Source organism: Mesoplodon mirus (genome assembly GCF_964341445.2).
Source record: "Mesoplodon mirus genome assembly, chromosome: 15".
NCBI classification, from domain to species: domain Eukaryota; kingdom Metazoa; phylum Chordata; class Mammalia; order Artiodactyla; family Ziphiidae; genus Mesoplodon; species Mesoplodon mirus.
In genome coordinates, this window is record NC_138991.1 from 74,059,585 (window position 1) to 74,084,546 (window position 24,962).

The following is a 24,962-nucleotide window of genomic DNA, read 5'->3' on the forward strand; positions in this document are numbered from 1 at the left end:
GGTGACATATAAATTAAATGAATCAAGCAATAAAGTAGCCTTGAAAACAAGCTTGTGCCAAAAACAAGTTAGTAAGCTTAACAGAAATTAAAGTAGTGTACCCAGGGGAAATGGGTTCTCAAAGGTGTTTACATGACCTGTTCGTTTCATTTTTGAAGGCCTGTCCATGTAACAGAATCCTGAGGCTGTTTCTGCTTATAGGTTGCAAACAGTGTATGGTTTAGTCATGACTATGTAATAGATGGATCAGGGTATTGTTGTCATTGTAGTACTGGCTCCCAATGACAGTATGCAAATGAGCAGGTCAAAATCACAAGAGGAGCTTATCAAAAATCAGATTCCACTTGGTCAGGTAGTGTCGACTTGAGCATGCATCAGAATCACCTAGAGTGCTGGTTAAAACACAGATTGTTGGGCCCTACACTGAATTTCCAATTCAACAGGCCTTGTGTAGGGCTGGCGATGCTGATGCTTCTGGTCCCAGGCCCACACTTTGAGACCCACTGCTCTATACCTAAATGTGAGGCTCAAGGACTTATTTTTAAAACTCCATGTGCTTTTGATGGGCTGCATTGTTTGTGAACTACTGAAGTAAGATCAAGCAGTGAAAGAACATGCGGGCAGAGGTCAGGTTTAGCGTAAACCGGGGATTGCCTTGACAGACCTGAGAAAATCCAAGTGAATTTTAATGGGAGATGATAGCTTTGGGAGCTACAACCACTGCCACCTTTCTTTCTCAGTACCCCATCCCTAGGACTCCAGAAAATAATAACAATAATAAAAATTAAAATAGCAACTGTGTATTGAACACACCCAATGGGAGGGACAATATGCTGTGCTAAACCATTTGCAGAAATTGTCTGATTTAATCCTCACAACACTGGCATTTGGTACTCTTTTCAGCCCATTTTGCAGATTAAAAACGTACAGAGAAATGTAGTGAATTTCCCAAGTTTCCACAACCAGAAAATGGAAGAGTTGGGATTTGAACTTGGTCCTCGGACTCTAGAGCCCCTACTTTATAACCATTGTTCAGATGCCTTCGAATTCAGATCTCACACCAATGTTCTCAGATGACCTCACATCTACTCACACAGAGCACAGAACACAAATGCCAACTCCTGCATTAGGATGGCTGAGATACCATGACTCTCTCTTTTTAAACAGCTTTATTTCACATTCCTTGCAATTTATGTATTTAAAGTGTACAGTTCAATGGTTTTTAGTTTATGTATATTCATAAATATGTACAACCATCACCAATTTTAGAACATTTTCATCACCTCAGAAAGAAACCATGATTCATTCATTCATCTAGTCAACAAATACTTAATAGACAGCCACTCAGCAAATACTTTTAAATAGTAGAGGATAAAAATTACAATCCTAGCCTTTATGGAGCTTACATTCTAGATGTGGGGGTGAGACCATAAACACAATAAGTTGGTAAAATATGTCAGTTGGTAATAAGGGCTTAGGAAAAAAAAAATCAATCCTAAGTGGAAGACTAGGGAGTGGGTGTGGGGGAAGGATGAGGAGCGTGGTTTGAAATTTTACATAGAATAACCAGAGGGTTACTCACTGAGAAGCCAGCATTTGAGTGAGGAGGAGAAGGATGGGCCCATGCAAACATATGGGACAAGATTTTCCCAGGGAGAAGGATTAGCAAAGGCAAAGACTCTGGGTTGGGAATGGGCCTGTGTGTTGGAAGAACAGTAGAGTGGCCGTGTTTGAGGAGGACTGTAGGGTCTTAGGTCAGAGAGATGGGACTTCTGGGGCTGGAGACAGATCTCTCAGGTCTTGTAGGCTCCTTGTGGCCTCTGTGTTCCACTCAGAGCACAATGGGAACCAGTGGAGGGTTCTGAGTAGATGAGTGATGTGATCTGAAGTAACTTTCACAAGGACGGCTGTGAGGCTGAGCTGGGAGTACATGGTGAGGAATGGGGCCCCAGGAAAGTGCCATCCAGAAGCACAGTTCAGAGGAATAGGAACCTGAGGGTTAGAAGTCTTGGCGTTCTCCCGCAGACTACTGAAGTTGACTAACAGGGTCAATGTTACTTCAAAGACGAGGCAATCCAGCCATAATCATCTGAAGTTTCCTCAGAGTGCCAACCTCTGACAAGATTCATTCCTGAAGGAAAGAAACATGGCAGTTCATAAGAGACATGGCAGAATAAGAGGGAAGACCAGTACTCACAGAACATTCCTGAAAAAAGAATTAAAACTGTGAATTAGGGCTTCCCTGGTGGTGCAGTGGTTGAGAATCTGCCTGCTAATGCAGGGGACACAGGTTCGAGCCCTGGTCTGGGAAGATCCCGCGTGCCATGGAGCAGCTGGTCCCGTGATCCACAACTACTGAGCCTGCGCGTCTGGAGCCTCTCCGCAACAAGAGAGGCCGCGACAGTGAGAGGCCCGCGCACCGCAATGAAGAGTGGCCCCCGCTTGCCACAACTAGAGAAAGCCCTTGCACAGAAACGAAGACCCAACACAGTCAAAAATAAAAATAAATAAATTAAAAGAAGGCTCTACATTAAAAAAAAAAAAAAAAAAAAAAAAAAAGTGTGAATTAACACAGAAGCCCAGACATCCCAGAAAGGCCTCCTGGGAGGAAGGAGACTTGCATTTCAGAAATTAGATTCAGAAATCACAGGCAACAGCTACACAATCTCAGAGTTCTGGGAGGCATATGTGAGGGTGAGCACCACATCAAATCCCACCAGATGGGGGCATGAAAAGCTGCACAACAGATATTCCCCTGAAGGAGGAGGTTGGTGGGGAACTGGGGAAGACCAAGCTGAACTTATAGGTGGGAAAATCCCACCCGAAGGGCCACTGGAGCAGGAGAGCTGGTGGAACTGTCACTCGAGGTGACAATCTCAGAACATGTGCCTCTGCCTCCTTTTCCCCAAGAAGGAATGAGTGTGTCCACAATGAAAGCTTGAAAACGTTTTCAGAAAAACATACATATACATCCAAGCCAGCCTGGCCCTTTCAGGCCAAATATAAGCAACTTACTCAAGATGTTCCATCCTTCACCACTGTGATTGTGGATTTGGGTTTAGATAAAGTGCCAGTGCTCTTGAACAAACCTGTATGGGCCTTTGTTAAGAAGGTTAAGACCCAAACAACTGGGATTTAGGACCACACAGAGTTTATTTTATGGCCATTTCAGGGCATCCACAACTTACACTACATGCCTTTAGCTAACATGTGGCAGAACTTTCTATCAACCCCATTTGTAATAACTACAAATTGTTCTGCCAGGAAGTCTTTTGACTGAAAGGCACCTAGAAGTGTCAGTTCTATCTTTGCTTGTGGTTCTGAATTACCAACAGGCCTCTTAGGCTAAATTAGACAAGTGGAAGTGTAATTAAAAAGCAAGTAGGCCCCAGGTAAAAAGGAGTATTTTGGTGATGTGGAGAATTAGGCAGAAGATATTTTATCTCCCAAAATTGCTTTGGGAATTAAATGCAAATGTGAACCCACAGTTCAAGGATTGAGAAAGAAACCATGGCATCAATAAACTCCCTGCCAGGGCTTCCCTGGTGGCGCAGTGGTTGAGAGTCCACCTGCCAATGCAGGGTTTGTACCCCGGTCCGGGAAGATCCCACATGGCGCGGAGCGGCTGTGCCCGTAAGCCATGGCCGCTGAGGCTGCACATCTGGAGCCTGTGCTCCGCAACAGGAGAGGCCACAACAGTGAGAGGCCCGCGTACAACAACAAAAAAAAATAAAAATAAACTCCCTGCCAAATGTGCATTACAACTTAATATCTGCCAAACCCTCTGATAGACACTGGAGGTAAAGATGAGGAAGGCGTGGTCAGCACATGCACAGGGATCATGTACTACAGTCATTAATACCATGTGATAAATGAAACCATAGACAGCTATCAACAAACTGCTATGGAGACACAGATGTGGGAACAATTTGCCTAACCACAGAAATTAATAAACACCAAGAGAATATTTTTGAGATAACTTTTCATGTTATCATAGGAGGTGTTAAATGCACACCAAGCTTCATAGACTCTATAGCTCAAAGGACTCAAAGAACTTGTTCTACCTGTCTAAATAAGAACCATCATTTTTAAAACTCTACATCCAAGCAGCTCTGCAGCCCAGTTACTCAAAGTGTGGTCCCCAAATCACCTGGGAGCCAGCCTGTTAGACATGCAGAGTCTCAGGTCCCACCCCAGACTGCTAAATCACAATTCGCATTTTGATAGGAGTCCCATGTGACGTGTTACACATTCACATTGAAGAATCAGGTTTTAGAGCCATTGATCCTTATCTCTGTTCAAAATGCATTTTAAAATAAGTGTAAATTTCCTCTTGGTTGAAATAGGAAATAAATCGTGCTCTCCACTCTTCATAGTTTGACCATCAAGCTGGATGGTTATCTCTTGGTGACAAAGGCACAGGTCCTATGGAATTCACTCCTGTGATTTCCTGTCTGTGTTCATTATAGAAGGAAACAGTTACTTTCAGTTAAGGGTGAGTGAAAATAAAGATGTAGGTTCCCCAACCCCACTGAAGTTCTTGCACCCCCTGAAGTCTCCTCATAGATATCTTGGGGCTCTGTGGAGCCCAGTGAAGGATCTCTGTTCCAGGAAAGAACTCTATGGCTGGGGAATCTGCTCTAACTTACCTGTTTTTCATCAACTGCCATAGGTTGACCCTGGGTTTAGTCATACCATTAGGGTAAGGTCTTAATTTTAAATGAGAGTTTGGTAAGTGATAGAAATTCTTAGGGGGTCCCTCTGAGGGTTCTCGATCACTCTCAGAATCAGCCCCAACATCACGTTCAAGGCTCAACATCCATCGCTTACGGAGAGGAGGTTTTGTGGTGACATCCATGGGGTCACTTCTCAATTGCCTCAGGGTTTGACCCGCCATTTTGTCTTCTCTCTTCTTTCTCCTTTTCAGTGGCATCAATAAAACATTTCCTCATTCTCTCTCACAGCACCATACTCTTTATCCTATGCAGAGGCTTGTTTTGTTTTGCTTTACTTCCTACCTTTTCTCCTCTTTCTCGTATTTTGTCTCCCACGTGTTCCAAGCCCATTCATTTCTCCTTTCCTTCACATAGACCTTAATGGTCGGGATTCTTCTTATACATCCTCCTGCCTATCCCACCAGCAATCATTCCTGGACATCAAACCAACACTAGTAGCTCTTGAGCTGAGTGCTCCCAATTCCCTTCCAATTCTGGGGAATGAAAGTTGTGTTTCACAGTGAAAGCTCTGGGTGGATACTGACCAGCTACTAATGGAATGGCCCATCAGATGTGAGTGGTGATGAGTGAGGGTCTGGAGTCAAATGTCCTCATTTCTGGCCAGTGCTCCCCCAGAGTAGCTGTGTGACCACTCAGAATTTCTGTTTTCTCATATTTCCAATGAAGATAAGAATATCCTCACTTTATTGAACTTTAAGGAGGAATAATGAGATAATGTGCACAAATCATTGTTTTTAATGAAAGCCCCTCATCTCCTCTTTTTTTCTTACAATACATGAATTGGCTAGGAAATCTTGAGTTCAAATATAAATTTGTATTTGCAGTTTTTGACATCCTGCTACAGCCTGAGGGTGCTCATCATCTTCCTTTTTGATGATTTTTATTAGCACCATTTGCTGCTGCAGCCTGTCTGAGAGCCAACATTGAATTTTCTCACTTCTATGGTCGCTCAGCTGAAGTATATGTGCCAGGAGTAATTGCAGTGTCAGGAAGTAACTAACTCTACGGTAGTGTGATCTGTCTTCCTTCAATATTCTGACTTTAATGCAGGATCATCTTTCTTGGGAAATAAATGATTTAGCTTTTCTGAAAACTTTACATTCTCTACCAAATAAGAAATGACAAATCAATACAAGACTTTAGTAATGAAATAAAGAATGAAGCAATTTGTCAAAATGTGTTCTTATTTGTTAATTTTCCTAATCATCATTGGGTAACCCTAATAGAATTGATTTTTTCTAAAGATAGATAGATATGGATATATGGATAGAAATGATATTTATCTTCATTTCTATTGATTTAATCATGATCAAAACTGAACATATGTGGGCAGAAGACCTAAATAGACATTTCTCCAAAGAAGATACACAGATTGCCAACAAGCACATGAAAGGATGCTCAACATCATTAATCATTAGAGAAATGCAAGTCAAAACTACAATGTGATATCATCCCACACTGGTCAGAATGGCCATCATCAAAAAATCTACAAACTATAAATGCTGGAGAGGGTGTGGAGAAAAGGGAAACCTCTTGCACTGTTGGTAGGAATGTAAATTGATACAGCCACTATGGAGAACAGTATGGAGATTCCTTAAAAAACTAAAAATAGAACTACCATATGACCCAGCAATCCCACTACTGGGCATATTCCCTGAGAAAACCATAATTCAAAAAGAGTCATGTACCACAATGCTCATTGCAGCTCTATTTACAATAGCCAGGACATGGAAGCAACCTAAGTGTCCATTGACAGATGAATGGATAAAGAAGATGTGGCACATATGTACAATGGAATATTACTCAGCCATAAAAAGAAATGAAATTGAGTTATTTGTATTGAGGTGGATGGACCTAGAGTCTGTCATACAGAGTGAAGTAAGTCAGAAAGAGAAAAACAAATACCGTATGCTAACACATATATATGGAATCTAAAAAAAAAAAAAAAAAAAAAAAAGTCGTGAAGAACCTAAAGGCAAGATGGGAATAAAGACGCAGACTTACTAGAGAATGGACTTGAGGACATGGGGAAAGGGAAGGGTAAGCTGGGACAAAGTGAGAGAGTGGTAGTGTATGTATGGACATATATACACTACCAAATGTAAAATAGCTAGTGGGAAGCAGTGGCATAGCACAGGGAGATCAGCTCAATGCTTTGTGACCAGCTAGAAGGGTGAGATAGGGAAGGTGGGAGGGAGGGAGACGCAAGAGGGAAGAGATATGGGGATATATGTATATGTATAACTGATTCACTTTGTTGTAAAGCAGAAACTAACATACCATTGTAAAGCAATTATACTCCAATAAAAGTGTTTTAAAAAAATGAGCATATATCCATGTGTGTATTGCCCATTTGTATTCCTTTTTTCTACAAACTGTTTATATCCATTACCTACTTTTCTGTTGGATTGTCTCATTCTTTTGACCCACAGAGTTTATGCTATCTTTTAGTTTATTATTTTTGGGAGGTTGGGCAATTTAGAGAGCATAAAATATGCTCATATAATTGTTTAAGTCAAAGTTATTGAAGGCCTACTGTGGTCCTCATACTGGTGGGGGGATTCCTGTGGACCAAGCCTAAATGTTGTCTCTGCCCTCAAGGGCTTACTATGGTTAAGAACACAGGTTGTGAAGTCAGATGGACCTAGTAATAGTATACCCATCTTTATCCATTAGCGTTGTTGCATAACAAACACCTCAAAACTTATTGCCTTAAAACACAACTATTTACTTAGCTCATGTTTCTATGTGTAGCAATATGAGCTTGACTCAATTGGATGTATCTTCTAGTCCTGCCTGTGCTCATTCATGTGTCTGTGGTTCAGTTGCCAGTTACTTAGAGGCTCTGCTCCTGAAGGTTGGCTGATTGTCAACTGGTCCAAGCAGATAACTGATACACATCTCTCATCATCCAGCATGGTTAGCCTGGGCTTGTCCATGTAGAAGTTGGAAAGGATTCCAAATGAGAGCAAGCAGAAGTAGGTAAAGTCTCAACAGATCTTACAATTTCTTTCTCCAAGCAAGTCATAAGACTTGTCTGGATACAAGGGATTGGGAAATAGACTCTATCTCTTATTTAGAGGAACCACAAGTCATATTGCAAAGAGTGTGAATGCAGGGTATGGTGTAGAATTAGGCCTTTTTTTTTTTTTTTTTTTTTTTGCAAAAATCAACACATAGCCCTCACAGTTTGGATGTGAGATTCAATAAAATAATCCATGGAAACTTAACACAGTGCCTAGAACATAGTCATCATTCTTTACCAAAGGACAATTTGTACAAGATTTAAAGTGAGGAGACATGACTTTCACTTTTAGTTATGTAACTTTAGCTAAATCATTTCACCTCTTTGAGTGTTTGTATCCTTTTTTCTAAATAAAAATTTGTACAAGAGTGCTTGTAAAGTTTCCCTCTAACTATAATGCTAGTTTCACTTAGTTTATAGAATGCAGAGATGATTCAACTCTCAGATCTATTAAAATAATAATTAAGGATTTCAGTTTAAAGCAATAAAAAAATCTTATTTTTACTTTTGTGTGCACACAGTATGTCTTAGTATATTTTTTGTGTTAACTGATAACTATTTAGGTAAGATTGAGGGAAAAGAGTCAGTAAACAAAACCTATCCCCAAAGGCAAAGAAAATAATAGTTTTGACTTGCATCAACCTAAAGAAGCTTAAAGAACAGAAGAAATTCTGCTGAAAGGAAAATTCCAAAATAGAATTCACAAGTCTGACAATTTAGTTTGTGCCCTCTGGAATTACAAGACTCATTGCACTCCATATGGTAAGAGAGAGATGCTTGAAATGATATATTTTGCATTAAGGAAAAAAGAAGCTGACATGCTGTGCTACTCATCTTCATGGGCAGCTCTTCTGGTTCTAGCTTTCAAACAGACTATTGAAATATTAAGCCCTTGATTTGTTGCACTATTTCAGTTACAAACCACAGGACAAATCATGTCTCTTTTAGTCAGATCTCCTTTCTTAATTATTTGAAAACCTCCACTTTGCACAGTATAGTTATTTTCCCACATCTGAGTGATAAGCAATATTTATTTCATCTATTCTAAATTAAATGGTCTTGATATCTTTCAGAATTATGAAGCCTGATCCTGAAATTTTGGTGGTTTGGATTTTTGTTTCCAATTGGTTTAATCAGATATAATGATCTCAACTAACTTGATCCTATACAACCATTTTCTCCTTTTCTTTTAATTTAATCAAAAATCCATAATTGTGTCATATGTGATACTACACCAACTTTTCAAAAACTCTTACGAGTAACTTCATTAACCTTTTATAATTACAAAGGGGTAATTCTTTGCCTGTTATAAATTTGTACTTAAAACTATATATGAATCATTTTAAGTGAAACTTCTTTTATTGTAAAAATGAATTCCATTTATCATTAAAATAAATATTTCATGGCCATAAATATCTACTTTTATGATTTTCAGGACATTTAAATATCATCATTCAATTTTTAAACAAAAAATTTAAAAACACACATAATATAATTTTAAAATTTTGCTATATTTTACTGATCAGGTAACAAGGCCCAAGAATTAAGATGGCAAAACCCAGGCATCATCTACGATGATAAAACACATTTACTAGAGCTTCCTTTACCAAATTTCTTGATTTTTTTAAAGTTTGAAGATATTTCCAGTTGATAGTCTTATAAAGGAATACCAGAAATATCATTCAAGGGAGTATGCTACATTGACCCATTTATATTTCCCAGAAAGCTAAGAAGCTGACATTTACTTTGGCATATTTTAAAAGTGAAAAACAATTTTAAATACTGTGGATTCATTGGGCCAACTTATTGACATTGACTAGGAGTCATGCGCAGATTTTCACTTTCATTTATTGTTTTGCCCAGCAAGTAAAAAGAAAATTTCAAGGATTCCTTAAACCATTAGATTCAAATAAGCAGCTATAAATTCTGTTTAGATATGGAAATTTAAAAAGAAATGAATTTCATAGGTATGAAAGACTATCTCAGAAAAGAATCAAGGTGGTTGGTCTTTTAGTCCAAGACTTTCTGCTGCTTCTGAGAAAAGAAGTGAGCTGGTGGGGAACGTGAGCTCCACCTGGACAGGACTTCTCTGCCAACTCCCAGTTGGACCATCAATACACAGTATCCAGCACATCATATGTGCTCAGTAAATATTGGTGGAATGAATGAATAAATATTTTTCAATTTGAATGGACAGGAAACACGCCAGTATAAAATTCCACCTAGTTTTTAAATTATCAGTAATGCGTTTAATCAGTAGATGATTTCTTAGTTTAGAAGCATCATAAATTAATTCTTTGTAGAAGAAAAACAAGCAATTTATGGTGAAAACTCAGAGTGGATGCTTTCACTAGCAGAAAAGAAGGTGCTATCTTCTCCACTTATGAGTGAAGGGAGAAGGAAGATGAGTTTGCCTGAAGTATGTACACTCTACACTTGGCTCTTTGCACATTTTCCCAAATTGTCCTTCTTATAAGAGGCTCTAAACATGACAATTTCTGTCCACATATTTTTCTATCCCTTTTAAGTTAGAGTCAAGGAATTAGTCTCTTCCTTGGAAACCATTCCCTCACCATCAAATGACTAAACCAAGTGAAATTCAGCATGGAGCTGAGAACAAGCATGAAATTATACTCCCCAGAGTTTTCCTTTTTCATTCCATAAAAGGTATGGAACATTTAACTAGGAGAGTTGTCATGAGTGGTAAACAAACAAAATAATTGAAATGTCTATTCCTTTGGGCCAGAAAAAGAAATCATATTAAAAGTTAAAATTAAATGTTGTTTACTGCTTTTCAGTTTACCATGTACTCTCGACTTCTTTCCCCCTAGGAATTCTAAACTAATTTTTTGTTCTTTTCTATCTTCAGTGAGTCTTGTGGCTAATATATGATTGAACGGTTCTTTGAGTAGAGCCTGTCTGCTAGTAAATACAACAAAGTGAGAGTACCCTTAGGTCAGTTAAAAGGCACTTCAATTATTGTGTGAAAAATCCCTCTTCTGGGTCCTATTTTCACACTTCATGAAATAGAAATCCCGGACCCAATGCTCACAGGTTCTTTCATCTTATTTGGGGATTAAGGAGTAAAAATTTTTATTATTTATTTATTTATTTATTTATTTTGTCAGGATTCCCTTGGTTACAAGTGACAGAAACCTATATTGGACTCACTTAGACAAGAATAGTATATACTAGAAAAGTACATAGGGGAAGGTCATGTAAAGAAGGGTTGACCATCCACACAGGAGAAGGGAAGGGATAAAGAGACGCCTACCAGAAACCACTCACAGCACTTCCTATGTTTGTCTGTCTCTGTCTCTCTCCCTTTCTCTCCTGATTTTCTCGGCATGTCAGTATTATTTTTGTCCAAAGCAGCACACAGGCTTCCCCTTGTCAGAAAATATAGGCATCAACCCCTTCCAAGTTATATTTCTTTCGCTAATGACAGGTTGGAACAATCTTGGGGCAAGCCTTTTTAGTGTGATATGACTGGCCAAGCTAGCAACCTTAGACCAATCACCTGTGGCTAGAGTTGGGGTATGACTGGTCCTACTTGGATCTATGCCTCCCTGGACCAGTTACCTTGGCCCAGAGATGGGTGTAAAGAACACAGCAGTTCCATGGAAACCACATTAGGCACAGAACCAGTTCTCAGAAAGGAGAGGAAGTTCTTTCTGAAGTAGTATTGGGTAGAGAAAACTATAGTTGAGCCCCACACTCTCTCTTTCTAGGGTAAGAAAGAGATAAATTATTAATGCCTAGATGTAATCTCATTGCCAGTTTAATGTGAGTCTGACAATAGTGTCATATTATTAACAAAGTCATAATATTAATCACTGTCTCCTGGACTTTAAGTAGAGGAAGTTTAAATGAAAACAGTAAATGCTGTAAGAGCAGAATTATAGTAAGAGTGATCTTTTGAAAATAGCTGAAAAGGGCAGAATGTTCAGGGAGGGGTCTGTTGTATGTGAGAGTTGGGGAGACCAAGGGGAGCTGAGCAGAGTGGAAGAACATTTGCAATATTAAACACAGAGATATTGTCCTTTTTTAAACATATTCTTTGGGATTCTATGGAGACACTATTTTCATTAGTTTCGTGCAAAAGCCACACACACAAAAAAATGCCTGGATTTCACAATAAGGCATTTGTTCTTAAAAGGAATGAAACTTAGCTTGTTAAATATCAAAATTATGTAGTTTAAGAAGTATTTTCAGTAAGACAGCCCATGGCTTGGACATGATGCACCATAGCCATCACCAAGGTCCGGGTCAATGTGGTTCTTAAACTTAACAGATTTGATTCACAATATATATATATTTTTCTTTTTCAGTACACGGGCCTCTCACTGCTGTGGCCTCTCCTGTTGTGGAGCACAGGCTCCGGAAGCACAGGCTCAGCGGCCATGGCTCACGGGCCCAGCCAATCCGCGGCATGTGGGATCTTCCCGGACCGGGGCACGAGCCCGTGTCCCCTGCATCGACAGGCGGGCTCTCAACAACTGTGCCACCAGGGAAGCCCCACGATAATTTTTGAGTGCATATTTTATGTAGAGCCTGGTGTCCAAAAAACCATATTAAGAAAGGATGCATCAGTGGCATTCTTTTCGAGAGAAATAATAATGTACATACACACAAAGGCAAATATGTATAAGTGATATCAAAAAAGCCAGTGAAGGACTAAGGACTAGAGTTATCTGGGCAATCAAAGGGCAATCACCAGTGACTGGTTTAAAAAGGAAAGGGACATAGACAAGGGGAAACACTGGCTGGTGCCTACTCCCTTATCAGGAGTTGAGCAGCACAGTCCAGTGGAATTTCTGCAACCATGGGAATGCCCTACATCTGTGCTGTCTCTCATTCAAATGGGAATATCATCCAGGTGGAAAAATAACATGAGAAAAAGTATAGAAGCAGGTATCTGCCCAGACAGTCTGAGAGTAAAATACTGCCTAATTTATTGAGTATGCTGAATGCTAATCAGGAAAGGAAATTTAGAGCTGGAGTGTAACATATTTGAGGATAGAGAGCCAGTTAAGGCTGGGGACATACAAAAAATACTATTTGTGATATGGAGCAGAAGGACTATGGAGAGATTTAGGGCAGGGAGAGAATACTTGCAAAGTCCAGACAGGAGTTAATGAGGATCTACACCAGAGTGCTGTTAACACAAAGCCAAGAGATAACATGGTGACAGGAGAAATGAACAATTCTCCAGGACTCAACAGATGGGGAAAGCACCCAAGAGGGCAGTCAAATGTAATGCACACTTTTAACCTGAGTGATGATACTTAATGGGAAAATATGATGACTTGCCTTCTGTGAAAGATGTTGAGATGCTGGTGAGCCATCCTCAGCTAGAGATTGTCAAAGGCAATTGATGCAGAAATGAATTGAAGCACTTAAAAGAATCAGAGAAGAGTGACTGTGGGAGTTGCTGGAGATACTGTAAATGAAGGAAAGAGAGCTTCTTATGAGTGTGGTTGGCAGCTGGAATCCTATCAAAATGATAAAGTCACGATTCCCAAACCATGTGCCACGTCACTCTGAGGCACCACGTTGAACTCACAGGGGCATTGTAGGATATTTTATATTTTTGAAGGAAACAGAGCAATATCTGTTGGATTCTGTGCAAAGTACTACTATTAAGTTATTTGGACCTAACCATTTAATAAATAAATAGAACTGTTCCTTTATTTCTTTTGGCCTAGGGGATGCCATGAAAAAATTACTGAGATCCTAAGGATACAATGAGATAAGAAAATTTATGAATCTCTAGAATAATAAAAGTTCAGTCCTGAGACATGGCCAATGAGTTTAGTAACAAAAAAGTTTTTGTAATCTTAAAGCAAAATCAGGTAAATGCCGGTAGTTAGAATGGAAAAGATGGTGGGGTTGAAGACTGTGGCAGTGGGGCATTACAGCTGTGGAAGCAGCTGTTGGTCTTCCATTTTAGGGATGGAAAGGAAAGGAAGATCAAAGGTGGAACAAAAGTTCAGGGTTCTGGGAGGATAAGAAAATAGAGATGTGCTTTTAGGCACAGGGAATGAATGTATCCAGTGCAGAAGAAAGTTTGAGAGAAGAAAGTGAAATGGTTGTCCTCCCACAGGGAGAAGAAGATGGGACAAAAAGAAAAGGAAAACCTTCCTCTGGGAAGGAAGGGTAAGGAAACCAAGCTAAGAACCTATGACCTGGTTTATTAGGAATTGCACATGTGTCTTCTCTTCCAGCTTTCACAGCCACCCCAGGAAAGAAACATTATCCCTGACTCAGAGGTGAGGAAGCTGAGTCTGGGGTAATGAAGACAATGCAGACAAAGTTCTGCAGCTCTTTTGGGACAGAAAAGAGGGAATTTGAGAAGGTGCCTTAGAAACTGGGTGACTTAAACAATGAATATTTATTTCTGACAGTTCTGAAGGCTGAGAAGTCCAAAATTAAGGCACGAGTAGAATTGGCCTCTGGTGAGAGCCCACTTCCCAGTTTATAGATAGCTTTCTTCTAACTGTGTCCTCACATGTTGGAAGGGGTGAGAGAGCTCTTGTGGTTTCTCTTACAATTATGGGCACCAATCACATTCATGAGGACTCCACCCTCATGACCTAATCACCCAAAGGTCCCACCTCCTAATACCATTACACTGGGGGTCAGGATTTCAATATATGTATTTTGGGGGAACACAAACATTCAGTGCATAACAGAGGGCTTCTTCTAAACTGTCTCCATCTTCCCCAATAATGTGCACATGAATTTCCTGGGAATCTTGTTAAAACACAGATTTTTGTTTAGTCCATTGTGTTAGGGCCTGAGAATTTGCATTTCTGCTGTGTTCCCTGGTAATGCCAATGCTGCTGTCTCCTGGACCATATTTTGAGTAGCAAGATCTAGAAAGCCAACTCATCAGCTCAGTGTTTCTAGAATAATGCCAGGTCTTTAGTAGGCATTTGACAAATATTTGTTGAATTGTGACTAACTTGAATAGTTTAGATAAAGGTGTGTGTTCTGGGAGCAAAGGAGGTGGGAATTAGTTCTGAGAAGAATAAAAAACAAGTGCAGCTGGTGCAAGGGAGGGGCAAAAAGGAAGGCCAGGGGATGCAGCAGACAGGAAACTTTTGCAGAACCTTGAGTGAAGTTGCTGCTGGCAGTTGTGTGGGGGCTGAAAACAAATGGAAATAAAACTCAGAATCAAGTGGGTAGAAGAGCTGGGAGATCTCAAGCTCAGTGGTTTCATTGCCTGGATGTTGCTGTCGCTGAGGAAGAGGGCAGGAGTGGGGAAGAAAGCTATAAATGTGAACAGGTGCTGCCATAATCAAGAAACGATTCTGGACTAGGGTGAATGATGGAGATGAGAACACGGAAACAGAAGCATGAATGTCACTGAATTCAGAAGTGTTGCTGGGAGACTTAGCAGTGACTATAGAAGGAGGGCGAGCTCACTGAGACTCCCTAAATCTGGCAAAGAATCCACATCATCTGAGGAGATTTTGAAAACACTGATTCCCAGGCCCTGCCCCTAGACATGTGGAGTCCATAGGCCTAGGAACAGGTCCTGGAATGTGTATTTTTAAGAAGTTGCTCACAAGGGATTCTGATGTTGCCACCAAGGTTGGGGCTCCCCTGATAACCCTCTAACTCCTTAGGCTGAACAGGGGAGGAGAAAGGTCCTCTGGGGAGGTGAAGGCCCTGTGTGTACCCCTCAGCTAGAATAGAGGTGCTGCGGGAATCCACAAGGAAATGGTCAGAGTCTTTGCACAACAGGATTTTAAATCTAGACGGTTTGATAAATGGCATTACTAAACTACAGTATTTCATGATTTCTTTAATTGTGACAGTCATGATTAGGTAACCTCTTTTGAATGATTTTCAGTGATTTCAAATAGGCTTTCTGCTGGCCCAAGCTCCAGTTAATATTTGTTCAGATCTAATCCACTTCACAGATGAGTGCATCAAATTTCATGTTAATGTCAAGTTAATGTGGATTCTTTATGGTAATTCTGTGAGAGAATTTCTCCCTCGATTTCTTTTATTCTCTTAGATAAGAAGAGGTTTTTAAAACAATTTCTAAAATCACAACAAAAGGCAGCTTGGGGGAGTGGTGAAGGCCACAGACTGCGGAGGCTGATTTATTTGGGTTTGTACCCAGCTCTGCCAAGTACCACCAAGTACATGAGCCCAGAACTTGAGTCCCGTGCATCAGTATCTTCATATGTAAAATGAGGACAATAGCTCTTACCTCACAGGACAATTCTTAGGATTGAATAAGTTAATACATTTAAAACTCTTCAAACTATGCCTGGCATGTGTAAATTACCAATGAAAGTTTGCTAGTGTTATGATTATATTGCCTTGGTACTGTCATAGCTAATATATATATATATATATATATATATATATATATATATATATATATAACTGGTTAACTCAGTCTGCTGTATGTGAGAATCTCCATCTCTGGGGAACAGAATGGACCTTTCATAGGAAGCCCACACCATCTATTTGATGCTCCAGTAAGAAGGGTTGAGTCCAGTTGCTATTTTTGCCTGAGCAATGGCAGAAGGTTCCATAAGTTCTTCATGTAGAATAAAGAAAGAGAAGTGACTGGAAGTTACCCACACAGGACACAAACATCAGTTTCTAAGATGGGTAACTCATGTCATTCTTGAAGCAATTAAGCAAGGAATGAAAGCTGGAAACCAAGAATTATAATTTATAGTTGATTACATCTTACATTTGTATCACACTCAGTTTTATTTTAAGCTTCATAGTACCTCCAAAATATAAAGGCATTGGTTATCTCATTTATAACCAAGAAAATGTAGGTTCAGAAAATATAGGCTCCATGACCAAAGTCATAGTTGTAGTGAGTCATAGAGTGTGGATTGGTACCTGGGTCCACACTGTTCGTTGTCTTTGCACTTGACAAAGACAAGCTGCAGTAACTAACCCAATAATTTAAGAAATCCTGTTTAATTAGAAACAGATAAAAAGAAGAATTTCATATTAAAACCTAGATAATGTAATGGTTGAAAATTATGTCCTTATTACTTATGTAAGATGTCTGATGATTTTAACTATTGGTTTTTGTTAAAATTTATTTATTTATTTATTTATTTTTGGCTGCATTGGGTCTTCATCGCTGCATGCGGGCTTTCTCTAGTTACAGCTAGTGGGGGCTACTCTTCGTTGTGGTGTGTGGGCTTCTTATTGTGGTGGCTTCTCTTGTTGTGGAGCATGGGGTCTAGGTGTGTGGGCTTCAGTAGTTGTGGCTCATGGGCTCCAGAGTACAGGCTCAGTAGCTGTGGCACACGGGCTTAGTTGCTCCGCGCATGTGGGATCTTCCAGGCTAGGGCTTGAACCCGTGTCCCCTGCACTGTCAGGCAGATTCCTAACTGCTGCGCCACGAGGGAAGTCCCTTAACCATTGTTAAACATTAGATTTTCTAACCTCAGATACTGTTGTTTCATGTGGAGGGGGAGGAAGGGAAAAGGTGCTTTGGTTGTGATAATGTAAAATAGCCAACTTGCATTTTCTTTCCTCAGCTTATTCAAAAATTGACAGATGTTGCTGAAGAATGTCAGAATAATCAGTTAAAGAAGCTTAAAGAAATTTGTGAGAAGTAAGCCTTCATTCTCTTTACAACGGATTTGTATATGTAAAGGTATTAAACACCAATTGCTATTTGCTTGATCATTTTTCCATTTTACTTCCATTTTGCCTTCAGAGAGAAGAAGGAATTAAAGAAGAAAATGGATAAAAAGAGACAGGAGAAGATAACAGAAGCTAAATCCAAAGACAAAAGCCAGATGGAAGAGTAAGTAGAAAGAACCCCCTTTCTCCCACCTTTTACCTGGGAATTATTCTACAGCAGAATAACAGCTTCCAACCATACAAAGACCCATCTGTGAAATTTACCCTCTAATTAACCTTTTTGAAGATCCTTTTTATAAGGTTTTTCATAGTAAACTCAAAGAGCAGTTCAATAAAGGTTTGAGGTGGCCACAGGGCCTGTAGGTAAAGGCTGAGTAAAGACCCACCCTAAGGAAAAGGCTAAATCTTCACTTCTGATATTGTCAGACAACCCTCCTGGCATTTAGTGAAAACAGAGCTTGTGCCTTGGGTGGAACCTGACCTTTGTTCAGAGCTGGCAGATTGGTACCTTCCTTGCAGCAGTAAGAAGGATGTTGAGAGTTCTGTAAACTTTCATCTGGAAGCCTGAGGTTCCCATGTTTGTTGATGATGGATGAGTTCATATAATGATCTCTTTGTCATTTGCTTTCAGGGAAAAGACAGAGATGATCCGGTCATACATCCAGGAGGTGGTGCAGTACATCAAGAGGGTATGTCATGCCGATGAATCTCTCTCTCTTTTGCAAACCATGTATGAATGTTTGATAAATACCATGTGAGCCTATGGAGAGAAAAGCCGTGCTTCACTGTAACTCTTTATCACCAGCACCCAGCAGAGCTACTTCCCAGAGCAGCCAGTCTGTAATCAGTGTTTCTGCAAGTTTAATTGCAAACCTCTATGTAGAAAGGTTAATCTGAAGATAGACGTTAAGAATCATTTCTAGAGTCAGGAACCCAGAAACATGATGTCAAGGGGACCTTAGGCAAAAGAACGTTTAGTTATCACAAATGGTAGAGAGGTGGCAACCTCCAAAGGTTTTTCATTAATTTTTAAATTGGTATTATGGACATTTTCAAACCTTAACAAAAATATGAGAATGGTATAATCCATCGGTCACCTCACTCCCACCCTCTGTGTACCCATCACCCAGCTTCAATACTTGCAGTCTCCTACCCTTATAAGGTCAGTTCTTGACCAGGATATGAAATAAACATATGCCACAGATCTGAAAAAGTTTTAATATTTTCTGAAAACATTCACTTGAATATTTAGATGAAAATGATTGTCTTTGTAACTTTCTTATAGTTAGAAGAGGCACAAAGTAAACGGCAAGAAAAACTTGTAGAGAAACACAAAGAGATACGTCAGCAGATCCTGGACGAAAAGCCCAAGGTAAACTGAATGGAATAATAATACACAGTGATTTCATTTTCTTTCCATTTAATTAGAATAAAAACTCCCTCGTTCAGGTATGTCTCACACAGTCTCAGACAAGTTCTTGCATGTGAAACTCATGTAACTTTCTCAATGATGGTAAAAATCTTGATAGCAATCACCGGTCATCTTTAAAAATTGCAAATGCACGAAACCCAGATCCTGAGATTTGGTTTCATTTGGTTTGGGATGTAGCTCAGGCATAGATATTTTTAAAGCACACCTCCCCCCGCCACCACCACTACCACCTCCCCACCAGGAAAGAGAGAAATTAGACAAGTTTCTTCAGCTCTAAATAGATGATGTAATATTGTAGTGGCAGACTCTGTCCAGCAGAGGATGTCTTGTACCAAAGTCACCCTGGTTTTTAAACTAACAAAATATTCTCATAAACCAGAAAAAAACAAATGCTTTTTCCCCCATCATAATAGTTTATTGGGGCTCCACTTTAAAATTACCTTATGCTTATTTGGTCAAAATCAATCATTCTATGAATACTAACTTTAAACCAACTGAATATCTGTAAATCAAATACTTTCAGGTTAGCATAATCTCAGTTTTAGATCATTCTATCCATTTTGATTCATCATTGAATATTTTTCTGTTGTGAAAAACGTGATTTTCCATTTTCCTGTTCTTCCATCTGCAGTTTAAAATATCTACTCTAAAAGTCACTGCTATTACATTTCTGCAAAGATCAAATGTTAGTTTTGTTTCATTGTATAGTCTGTTCAATATACTTCTTATAGATTGCTTGTGGCTAATTTAAAATATATTTTTGTGGTTGTTTCTGCTCTTACTTATTGGGCAGAATGTTTATTTAATATTTTTAACACAAAGTTTTTAGGCTTGGGAATATAGATTCTCAAACAGTAGTGAAAATCTAAGAATTAATAATTATTGAGATATGCTGCTCATTTTTGTTTTTTATATAAATAAAAATTATGTTTTTAATTTTTATATAAAAATACATTTTTTATGTTTTTTTATAAATACAATTTAAATATTCTTAGCCACCCTCTCAAGTTGATTATGCACTAGTAAGGTAGAATACATTTTAACATAATTTTAGACTTTGCAGTATTCTCCATTTAGGATTGATTTCTTTTTAAATGCTCAAAGGTTTGGAGCCAAAGATACAGGTTTGACTGAAATTTCAGAAACACCTTAAGAATAATGAGTGATATATTCAAATACATACATTTTCAATCCATGTTGTCTGAATTTCAATTTGTCTTTACTTTGTACACTGGTATGGTATACTTAGCTTATGGTTGATATTTCATTAGCCAATTTTTATATTTCTAAAACATCTCTTTTGGAAAATATTGTTATTCCCACACAGTTTTGTTTTGTTTTCATTTTTGTCCAGAAATGTCAGCTACTTTACTCATAAATAAAATGTAATCACAAATGTGTTTAAATTACATAAATATCAGTATAAATAACCCTACAAAGATTTTATGTTACTGCTCTAACTCACCATGATTAAAATCAAATTTAGTAGTAAATTTCTTCATTAGATATAACCAAACATTAGAAGAACTAATAACTGTTGGAAAATTTATCAGTCAGGGTGTATTCAGCAACAGCTTTACAGAAAACCCAATTAACACTGGCTTAAGCAATAATATCATTTAGTAAGTCACATTACTGGAAGTTCAGAGGTATTGAAACTTGAAGAATAGTTAATTTAGTGGTTCAATAACCTCATCAAGAATCAGGGTATTTTTCAGAATTTCCACAGTGTTATCTCAGTTTATTGCCTTTCATCCCCAGGCCATAAACCCGCAGTCACAATACAGCTGCCTTAGCTCCATGCATCATAACCTTACAGAAAACTATTCAAAGCCAGAAAAAGGAGTGTCTTCATCTTGTAACTGATTATAGGTTTGAGGAAAACTTTCCTAAATCTCCTCAATAGACCTCCCCTCACTGGCTAGAATTGTGTCCATGTCCATTTCTAAACCAATTATGAGCATAAGAATGTAATTTTCATGATTGGCTTAGAGTAATTAAGACTTACTCAAAAGGGTAGAGGGATTTCACCTTCTCTTCAATTCCAAGATCACCAGGTACCTGAACAAAACTGATGTTTTCTTATCAAAAAACTAGAGGAGAGATAACAGTTGGGTAGGTAATTAACAGTGTGCACCCTACCATATGTATAGCAATTTTCCATTTCTTTTTTGGCCCCTGAGAAAGAGATCTGAAGTGTTTCTATGAATTTTTAGTCATTCTGTTGCCTTTATTTTTGAGTGTAAATAGGTACCACAATGATTTCTCTTTGGTCTTCACCTACGAGGCTGCTTTTAATGACCATCTTATTGTGTCTGGATTTGAAGGTTGCCCTTGAAGATTGTTGGTTCCACGTCAAACTAAAGCATTTATTGAGAGGTTTTCTTCACGGCCTAAACATTTTGTGCTTTGGAACCATGACTTTAATAATATAATAAGAAACCATGACTGTTAATATTGTAAGACACAGTGGCTAATAAAGGGAAATGACCGTGACCAGAAAGAGCAATAATAAACAGTGAAGTAAAACAATAAGATCAAGTGTAGGTCATGTGGAGAAAAACTAAAACATGGGATGGCAAACTGAGCAAATGAAAGGCCAGGCTAGCAGAGCAGTTATCTGTGCTCCAATAATTACTGGATGTGGACCAGAAATAGAACAGCACTGCTTCGAAATAATCCCTCTTCACATCAGTATTGGAGTAGCCTTTGAAGCCTGACATAGATATGAGGGAAATTAACAAAAGTAGAAACAAAATAGAAAGAAGACCAACTCAGGGAAATGAATGACCAGCAGTATCTATAAAAGAGGTTAACTGAGTGAGTTCCATTCAGTCAGAAGGATGAGAAGATGGGGTGATTTTATGACATCTAGAAATTTATGAACTGTTCCATCACTCAATGTTGGACAAGGAAATTGAGTTGACACTGTAGTAGGTAATATTAAAGTTAGTTGCAATCTTCTTATGAAGAGGAAAGCATGCCAAACTTTGCCAGAAGTTGCTGAGGGGAATAAAGTTCCTCCTTCAAGTGTTTTGTAGGTGGGATACACAGTTTTTAACTAGAAACCAAGAAAGGCTAATTTTTCACTTATGGCAAAAACATACACTATATGGCATCATGTCTCTTCCCATTCATCAGTGTCTTTCACCTTACTATCAATTATAATGTTTACTTCCTCTTTATCCACTTATTCTAATTAATGTGATCATGTGTTTTATGTTCCTAACCTCATGTTAAACAAGAGGGTGCTCTTTTTCCATTCCTGTTTTCTCCTAGTGTCACTATTTGCAGTTGTCCTGAACCCCAATCACAATCTGTGTGATTTTCCTAGCATTTGGTAACCACACAACTTGTTTGTTTAAAAGTGAACAAACAAGTATAAAAACAATTTTTAACCAAAGAAATGTGAAAATCCAATTGGTGAAACACAATAGTTCTTCAGTGGCAAGGAGTTCTGGCTAGATTTAGAGCAAGTTAACGGATGTAGATTAATTGAAAGAGTAGCTTTTTACTCAACCATACTTATGATCTGGAAGGATTAACTCAAGTTCCAAACGTTTTTACCATCATACTACAGAACAGAACAATGTGCCTCAATCAAAACCAGGTTAAAAGTCCATTTCATTTACACGCATGGATGAAGAACTTCCATCCTGCTGGTCTGTATTTGGTAGGGGACCAAATTAGACCAGCCCCACAATGTGAAAGTTTATGTGTAGAGTCCAGTTTTCCCATTCAAAAAGAGATTCAGTGAGTCTTTTCCTTTTGTATGTAATTTTTAAAGGAGTTGAAGAAATTGGAAGTAGGTGATCCTTAGAGGCAACTTATACAATAGATAAACATTTTGGCTCTCAATTTGACATAAAATTATGTCATGAATTCCTGTACATAAGTCCCACTGAAATTTATAAAGTCCTTAAAAGGGAATACTCAGCTCCTTTTCAGTAGAGTTCTAAATCCTGGAGAAATGTTCAGTTGCATATTTCTTAGCAGTGAGATATTTGATTCACTCCCTGAGTGTATGCTGTTTTCAGCTTTGTTCAAAGCTATGAAATCCATAGCTTCAGAGATCTTAAGATGAACTCAATAAACTCTAACCAGTCTTTCAACTCAGTGACATAAGTGGTGTCCTTGGGATTTCCATACCTGGGTTTGCCAAAGCCAATAGGAAAGGGTTTATATGTACAGATGATGTTAGAAAAAACTGAAGGACCCAACTGCCACTGCAAAGAAACACACATTTTGTGGTTGTGTTCAACTCCGAATCAATTCATTATAAAAAGGATGTTCTGCCTTTTTCCTGAACACTTCAAAGAGATTTATTTTAACATGTTGAAACATCGTTAATCAGGAGTTTCTCTGAATCTGCTGTGATTATTCCAATGCCTATTGATCACTTTGCAGCTACGGGCTCTCATTACAAGAAGAATCATCTTTTGAGGGGACTTTTTAACGAACCATCTCCATAACCTCATAAAACAGTCGATAAATCTGTAATTTACTTTTTCTCTGACATTTAATTTGTCTTTAATGCTTCTTAGCACACACATTTTCTGTTTTAATGTAGCTCATCAGCAAGAGAGAATTCCAAGAAGCTTTAGGGCATTTTAATTTCTACCCAAAAAACGTTTCATCATGTAGCTACTGGCTTTATTTTTTCCTCCACCAGGGGAATATAGACTGATCTTCCTCCTTTCCCTGCCGACATCTTTGTAACAGGATGAGTGACTCATCCCTCTGCATGAAGTTAGTCTTGTCAGACCCACCGCTGGGTCCTGAGACAGAACCCTAAATGCAGCTATTTCACTCCTGCCTTCCCAGTGCTCAGGGAGAAAGAGACTACCTTGGGGATTTAAAGTAGATGCTTCTCTTTTCCATGATTCATTTGAGCCTCCTCTAATCCTCTGCTGCTTGATGGGGAAATGTGCATTCTCCCTGCCAACAACCATTGGACCCTCTCTTAAAAGCCAGACCAAAGAGTGCTAACTGGCTGCTTACCTTTTATGTTTTACTCTTTGTCAAGTCTTGGCTGACCTACCCATTGGTTTGCTTTTTTGTTTGTGTGTGTAAGAAATTTCCTTTTCCTTTGTTTCAGTGTGAAGAATTGCCTTAAAAAAATATATAGTCATTCACTATTTTCTTGAAAGTAAAACTTACACATGCTTGATTTCCTTCAGGCAATACTCAAATATTAAAACAGTTTTTTAACTCCGTTTTTCTCCTCTTGATTTATTTTTGAAATTTACTTTAATTCTATAGATTTCTAAACCCATAAGACATTATTATTCTATATTATACAGGCAGCGTTCATTCACAAGCTTCTTAGCTAGATATTCTTTCTTGTGTCTCAGGTCATCCATTTGGGATCATTATCTTCTACATCCTTTGGAAGTTCCTTTTATACAGTCTACTGTTGATAAACTCCTTGGGTTTTTTGGTTTGTTTGTTTTGATTTCTTTCTGAAAATGTCTTTAATTTACCTTTATTCTGGAATGATATTTTCACTGGGTATAAAATTTTAGGTTGGCAGCTATTTTCTTTTAGCACATTGAAGATGAGATTCTACTGTCCTTTGGTCTCTCTTGTTATTGAGAAGCTAATTCTGACTCTTAGTGTAATTCTTTTGGTGATAACTTGTATTTTTACTCCTTTGCTTGCATTTAGAATTTTTTCTTATGTTTTATGAAAATTTCTATAATGTATCTAAATATGCATTTGAGGTGGCTGGATGGATAGCTTTCATCAGTTCTGTAAAAACTCAGCTATCGTGTCAGCAAATTGGCTTCTATCACACTTTCTAAAAATTTCTTTTCATCACATTATTTACATATAAAATAAAATGGACCTTCTTATTCCATCTCCTCTTTTAACTCATTCTAGTATACTCCATCTTTTTGCCTCTCTATGGTACCCTGTGGACAATTTTCTTTCTGACCTTTATTTTAATTCCCTAATTCTTTGTTTATACTGCTACTTCACTCATCCACTGAGTTAATTATATATAGCTTTTGAATTGTATGTAATTCTAGAAGTTCTATTTGGTTTATTTTCAAATCTACAATTTGTGTGTCTAGCTTATAGTAAGGAAATTTTCCTGTGAGATTCCTCATTCCTGGCCAGCCAC

The 24,962-nt window shown here is 38.5% G+C and overlaps 1 protein-coding gene across 2 annotated transcripts in view; it reads left to right on the forward strand.

Annotated features, from left to right (window-relative positions):
* Positions 1-24,962, forward strand: part of PLCB1 (phospholipase C beta 1) — a 692,285-nt gene that overhangs the window by 600,533 nt on the left and 66,790 nt on the right. For both annotated transcript variants that reach the window (XM_082644419.1, XM_082644420.1), the window contains exons 28-31: positions 17,295-17,371; positions 17,477-17,566; positions 18,035-18,092; positions 18,689-18,775. In XM_082644419.1, the coding sequence (XP_082500545.1) occupies positions 17,295-17,371; positions 17,477-17,566; positions 18,035-18,092; positions 18,689-18,775 (312 nt within the window). The remainder of the gene's footprint in view (positions 1-17,294; positions 17,372-17,476; positions 17,567-18,034; positions 18,093-18,688; positions 18,776-24,962) is intronic.